The sequence below is a fragment of the Camelina sativa genome, chromosome 19, assembly GCF_000633955.1.
Source record: "Camelina sativa cultivar DH55 chromosome 19, Cs, whole genome shotgun sequence".
Lineage (NCBI taxonomy): Eukaryota > Viridiplantae > Streptophyta > Magnoliopsida > Brassicales > Brassicaceae > Camelina > Camelina sativa.
Genome location: NC_025703.1, coordinates 1,259,043 through 1,265,478, shown reverse-complemented (window position 1 = coordinate 1,265,478; position 6,436 = coordinate 1,259,043). Strand labels below are relative to the sequence as shown.

General features: G+C 37.7%; 2 protein-coding genes across 4 annotated transcripts in view; both read left to right on the top strand.

Annotated features, from left to right (window-relative positions):
• Nucleotides 1-2,508, top strand: part of LOC104744470 (BTB/POZ and MATH domain-containing protein 4) — a 4,687-nt gene extending 2,179 nt beyond the window's left edge. Inside the window, exons 2-5 of one of the 3 annotated variants that reach the window (XM_010487424.2) lie at nt 38-55; nt 1,147-1,492; nt 1,631-1,889; nt 1,969-2,508. In XM_010487424.2, coding sequence (XP_010485726.1) covers nt 38-55; nt 1,147-1,492; nt 1,631-1,889; nt 1,969-2,288 — 943 coding nt within the window. In that variant the 3' untranslated portion in view covers nt 2,289-2,508. Of the gene's footprint in view, nt 56-1,146; nt 1,493-1,606; nt 1,890-1,968 lie in introns of all 3 variants that reach the window. The other 2 variants (XM_010487423.2, XM_019241583.1) reach the window with 2 other exon arrangements.
• Nucleotides 4,529-6,436, top strand: part of LOC104764001 (cationic amino acid transporter 4, vacuolar) — a 4,858-nt gene continuing 2,950 nt past the window's right edge. The window contains exons 1-7 of the mRNA XM_010487422.1: nt 4,529-4,899; nt 5,015-5,216; nt 5,325-5,409; nt 5,493-5,633; nt 5,728-5,846; nt 5,938-6,034; nt 6,233-6,405. Coding sequence (XP_010485724.1) covers nt 4,791-4,899; nt 5,015-5,216; nt 5,325-5,409; nt 5,493-5,633; nt 5,728-5,846; nt 5,938-6,034; nt 6,233-6,405 — 926 coding nt within the window. The 5' untranslated portion in view covers nt 4,529-4,790. The remainder of the gene's footprint in view (nt 4,900-5,014; nt 5,217-5,324; nt 5,410-5,492; nt 5,634-5,727; nt 5,847-5,937; nt 6,035-6,232; nt 6,406-6,436) is intronic.

The window sequence follows — 6,436 nt, the reverse complement described above, 5'->3', positions numbered from 1 at the left end:
TCGATCGTGCTCTTGAGAGCGGTCCTTATACTCTCAAGTATCGTGGCAGCATGTGGTTCGTCTCCCCGATTGCTTTTTCTAATTCTTGATTTTTTTTTTGCTTTTTAGCCCTCTTTGCTAGGGTTTGGTTAGGAATTTTCTTTGGGTGACATTGATTTCGCTCTATTGATGGGGTTGAATATGAGGTTATGGATGTTGTTATTAGTGGTTAAGAGTTTAATTCGTGATGGAAATATTGGGATTAGTAAAATGATGTAGATTGTTGAAAACAAAGATGGTGTGAGCTCACAAATGTAAATGATGAAAGAGATTGAGAAATTTAGAGAATAGTGAGATACATTGGCTGTGAATTTCTCAATCTGTTTGTCTTGTTTTTTGGTGTGGCCTGATATGAAATTGAAAGATGAGTGATGATAGCTTTCAGATGTGAGAAGATAAACGAAGTTCTTTTCTTTGTGAGAGAGTTGATGCTTATCTTTATTTATTTTGATTTGTTTGCAACTGTGACCTATGGAAAGACAGAGGAATTTGAAGTAGGAGAAGCAAAAATGTAGATTCGTTTACCTGTTCTTGACATTCTGAAACCAGTTTGCCTGACCTTTCCTGTAAAACTGAGATTGGTTTCTTGCTGCTTCACCGGCTTCTAGCGTTGGTTCTGTATTTAAGGAAACTTAATCTGGATTGAGAGAGGGTTTGGACTGATATCTATGCTGTTCTTGATAAGTAATATGTTTATACGTGTTGGCATGTTTTCAACGGCCCTGTCATTGCGATGGTTCATTATATGGGAACCAATGCTTTCAAATAGGACCCTTGGTTGCTGTTCACATGCATATAGCAGCACAATTGCCAGTTTTCTTGCTTTTTTATGAACCTGTTCATGTTAGGTTTTACACCGTTTCTATGACTTAAGCAGCATGGTACCTTTAGTTTTTGCTTTTAAGAATCTATTGTTAGGTTCTTTTTATTACTTAATCTACCACTTTCTGCTGGTTTCTTCTTCTTGAAGGTGATACCTTTGGCTTTGATTTGACTCTGCATTAGAAAAACGTCAAATTGTTGATGCAGAGGAATCATTCCCTCATTGAGTTTTGTGCTTCCCTGTTTCGCTCAGACAGATTCTTATTTGATTTTGTTTGGTTACAGGGGCTACAAGCGTTTCTTTAGAAGAGCTATGCTGGAGACATCTGATTTTCTGAAGGATGATTGTTTGAAAATTAATTGCACCGTGGGAGTTGTGGTCTCAGAAATAGACTGCCCACGGTTACATTCTATTCACGTCCCTGCATCTGATATTGGATCTCATTTCGGGATGCTTCTGGAGAATGAGGACGGTTCAGATATAACTTTTAATGTCTCAGGTGAAATGTTCCGTGCTCACAGGTTAGTATTGGCTGCTCGATCTCCTGTATTTGAAAGCGAGTTCCTTGATGTTACTGGGGAAGAAGATCGTGATATTGAAGTTACTGACATGGAGCCTAAGGTTTTCAAGGTAAATTTTCTCTTAAGCTTTTTGACACTAAAGTATTTAATACCACACGGCACACACTGTAGAGTTAAGACGCATGACATTTCTCTCTGGTTTCTGTGTGCACTAATGGTGAAGGCTTTGCTCCACTACATATACAAGGATGCTCTAATTGAAGACGCGGAGTCATCATCATCGTCCGGTTCATCTGTTGGTCCATCTGCATCAGACACATTAGCTGCAAAGCTACTAGGAGCCGCTGATAAATACAAGTTGCCTAGACTAAGTTTAATGTGCGAGTCAGTGCTCTGCAAGGATATATCAGTAGATTCCGTTGCTAATATTTTGGCGCTTGCTGACCGCTACAATGCTTCCGCCTTGAAATCCGTTTGTCTGAAATTCGCAGCAGAAAATCTCAACGGTAAGCGATATTTCCTTACGACCTCGTGCTTCACACCAAACTTAAAAGTTGCTCATAAACATTTGTTTTGTTGTTGCAGCTGTTATAAGGTCAGATGGGTATGATTATCTAAAGGAACACTGCCCATCACTTCAATCAGAGCTTCTGAAAACATTTGCTGGATGTGAAGAGGAGTTGAGCGGAGGAGGGAAGACTAGGAGCGTATGGGGGCAATTCTCAGACGGTGGAGCTGACACAAATGAGAGAAACGGAAGACAGCGACAGACATGGGGAGATGTCAATGGAGGAGCAGAGAGAAGCCAGAGTGTTTGGGTTCAAGTTGTGAACTCTAATAATGCAAGCGGCAGAAACAATAATAATGACAACAATAACAGTGATGACCCAATGGCAGAAGATTGACCAAAATAAAGGGTAATAAAAAGCCAAAGGAGTAAGCTGAAAGTAGGATCAGATATATCGCTGAGATCTTGTAACTTCCCACAACCGAAAGGTGTGGATTATAGGAGACGGTTTAGTGTTGTTGTATTACGTTTTTTTCCTGTAATAATTGGAGTCACTTTTGATAAACTAAACAACACTCATCATCAATATAAATTTAGTAAGATTGTTCTGTTTTCTACCCCTTTACAAACCAATCATCTCCGAATCAGCAGATGCAGTGCCCGCCCGAGAGTATTTGATGCTTAAAGCAAATCAGAAATTGATGATGATGCTTAGTTGATGATGATTAATTGATGATTAATTGATGATGTTTAGTTGTTGATGATGATTTATCATGATTTCTCTGTTTTCTTACGGTTCGATTCTCGTAAGTGCGACAACGTTTTTTGTAACTTTTTGCTTCTTCTCTCCATTCGATTCCATAACCTTTGAACAATCGCATCAAGTTTTCGGATGATGATGATGATGTTGATGCTTTCTCTGGTTTTTGTGGTTCGATTCTCGTGTGTGTGAAAGATTTTGTGTGTCTTTGCTTCTTCTCTCGAATCGATTCCATAACCTGGTTCTAGATCACTATAGCATCACAATAACATCTTTGATTCATTAATTTGGTTCACATTGCTTCTTCCTCTCTCATCCTCTGTTTTGTTTTTTACATTCCCTTTGGCTTTCTTGCATCACAAGTAACGTTGGTTTTTGATGTTTTTTCTCTTGGCAGATGGCCAATATACCTCTTTTCAATTTCAAAGAGTACATTGATGGATACTCATGACGTGTTAAGCTGTTGAGGATTCACCACTTGGTGAAAAATGGACTTTTGGATGAAGAGGATGAGCTCAAGGCTTTGAAGATATCATTTGATGAGCTCACAGTTGGGACACCTAATTGGAGAATTTCTACGGATTCTAAGTTGCTAGAGGCTGTCTCCACACTTATCAATGGAAGATTAGGCCAGAAACCCTCAAGAATATGAATTGTGTCTACAAATAGACTGGTACACTACACACTAGCTAGTAATATCTTATACTTTGTTGTTGTCTTTTTACTTTGAATATATATTGATTGATATATCTAGTATACAACGCATGACCCATGTTCTTGGAGAGTTTCAGGACCGCAGTGGTTATCCCTTGGAAGCTTACACCACTCTAAGTAAGATCTCTGCGTCTATTTTTCTTATGATCTCGACATTCGAGTGCCAAAAGTTCGAGGATGTTTGCCGATACATTCCCAAAACTAGTGGCGATGGTACTAGAGGATTTCATTTCAAATCAATATGTGTCCGAGCCTTAGCACACATGGCTAGAGGATGTGGGGATCACTACTACACGGCCGCTCGTTTGGTAATTTCTACTAAACATAATATTCATCTACATATGTATTTATATTATATATGCTTTTCCATTGTTTGGATATTATATTCATCTATATATCCCTTTGTTTTTGCAGTTTGCTCATTTGATCAAGTTCTCTAGTAAATGGAAAACAAACACTGTGAGTGCTTGTGACAAAATGGCTGAAGATAAAATGCCTTTTAGGAAAATCATAGATGCTAAAGTTGTTGGGATTAAAGCTTCCATGATACCAACCTTTTCGTAAATAGTTTTAAGAATTTTACTTATTGCGAGATCAGTGTTTCTAGTTTTTTTAGTATCTCTATTACAATTTCTTAGTATATCCAAAATGACGTAAAATATATTTCGCATCCAAGCTTTTGTAATTTATGTATTATTATTTGGTTTTTGATTTTCTTACATGGTTAGCAAACTTTTGTTGTTGTTAAATACTAAATTAATATATTTTGTAACTAAATTAATATACTGAATTTTTTTTAGAGGAGAAGACATTTGATAAGATCTTCGGGTCTCTTGAAATATCGACCATTATCGTTGATCTTTATTTTGATGCTTGGAGGAAGGCTTTCACTTAATGTGAGTTTAGCTGTGCACATAGCCGGCACAAGCCTTGCAGCCTTGAAACCGTTTTCAAACAGAAATATATAATCTGTTTTATACAAGCATTCGAAAGAATCGACGTAGTCCAGCGGCTGAAGGTTGCTTTCGTAACTAAAGATATCCGGGTTCGACTCCCTCCACCAACACCGTTTTTAGTTTCTTTTAAATATTATTAATAATAATATGAGAGGTGTAGACAAATTCTCAGGATAGGATTTTATTTTAGCCCAATTGTGAATTAAAAAAACATATACAAAATCACAAAAAAAAAAAAAGTCATCTCATTTTTTCAAGAATCTTTCTTACGAGAGAATCTTAATTCATCTCAAAAAGTAATCTCACAAAAAGTTGGAATCGTGCACGCCTTTCTAAGTATCTCCGGCTCCGATACTTCATTATCTAGATTCTGTTAAGGGGGACGAAAAGTTTCAATCTTTTTATTGGATTCGTCTGAGATGAGTTGGCTCTGAATCGATTGGGACAAAATCAAACAAGTTGGGTTGATATGAACAGTCTTGTTAGAAGGAAACAAGTTGATTCTGTTCATCTTATCAAAAACGATGGACATCATCAGCTTGCCAAGAAACTATCCGTGGTTGATCTTGTAGCTATTGGTATGTCAAAAGATTCAAACTTTTGGCGAATTTCGATGATTGTATCCATTAAAGTTTCTACCTTTTTCACCCATATTGATGCTGATTGTGTTTCTTTCTCTGTTAAATTTGGCAGGAGTTGGGACGACGATTGGAGCGGGAGTGTATATTCTTGTGGGAACTGTAGCTAGAGAGCACACAGGACCTGCTCTTGCTGTTTCATTTTTCATTGCTGGAGTTGCGGCTGCTCTCTCGGCGTGTTGTTATGCTGAGCTTGCTTCTCGCTGTCCATCTGCTGGGAGTGCTTATCATTATGCATACATATGTCTTGGAGAAGGGTATGTACATTGATTTTTTTTATGTCAGGGTTACTGAGACATTGCGTGAATGTGTGTACTTGTTGTTAGTCTTAAAGCTGATACTCTCGATGTTTTTTTATCTCGTAGGATTGCTTGGTTGGTTGGTTGGGCACTGGTGTTGGATTATACAATTGGTGGATCAGCCATTGCGCGTGGCATAACTCCAAATCTGGTATTTCCCTTTGAGTTAGTTAGTTATATGTATTCGTTGGTCTCTTGACGTTTAATTCTGACTAGTGTTTTCTTTTGTTCCAGGCATCTTTTTTTGGAGGTTCGGACAAACTTCCTGTATTCCTAGCTCGACAAACCATACCTGGACTTGGTATTGTGGTTGATCCATGTGCAGCACTGTTGGTTATGATTGTCACGATACTACTATGTTTTGGGATAAAGGAGGTACTTCATTGAAAACATTTGAGATGAAAGTCACTTCAGTCAGAATTATCAGATCGTCTAATAGAGTTAGTACCGGATTATTTTGCCTTGACAGAGTTCATTAGTACAAGCAATAGTGACCTCAGTGAATGTTTGCACCTTGGTTTTCATCATAGTAGTTGGTGGCTATTTAGCTTGCAAGACTGGATGGGTTGGATATGATCTTCCGAGTGGGTAATAATTAGCTTATTACTCTTCTTCCATTGAGCTTAGTTTTCGTCAAACAAATATTTCTCATGATCAATGTTTAATTCTTGTCTTACAGGTATTTTCCTTTTGGATTAAATGGGATACTCGCCGGATCTGCTATAGTATTCTTCTCATACATTGGATTTGATACTGTAACTAGTACGGCTGAGGAGGTACACAATTTATTGACTAGTAGGCTCATACTTTTCGAATTATTATCCTTGTTTACAAAAGAGTCACTTTGAAAATTCTATATAAAACTAAATAGCTATAGAAGATGAGGGTTTGGTCTTTATTATTGTGAACACTTTCTTCCAAAACTCCGCCAATTTTCTTTGTTTAACCCTTAAACTTTGGTATTGCCTTAACAGGTGAAAAATCCTCAAAGGGATCTTCCACTGGGAATCGGGATTGCATTACTGATATGCTGCGTTCTGTATATGCTTTTATCAATAGTTATTGTTGGACTAGTTCCATACTATACATTGAATCCTGATACTCCTATCTCCTCTGCATTTGGAGACAGTGGGATGCAGTGGGCAGCGTAAGCATGATTTACATTTCTTGAGACTCAA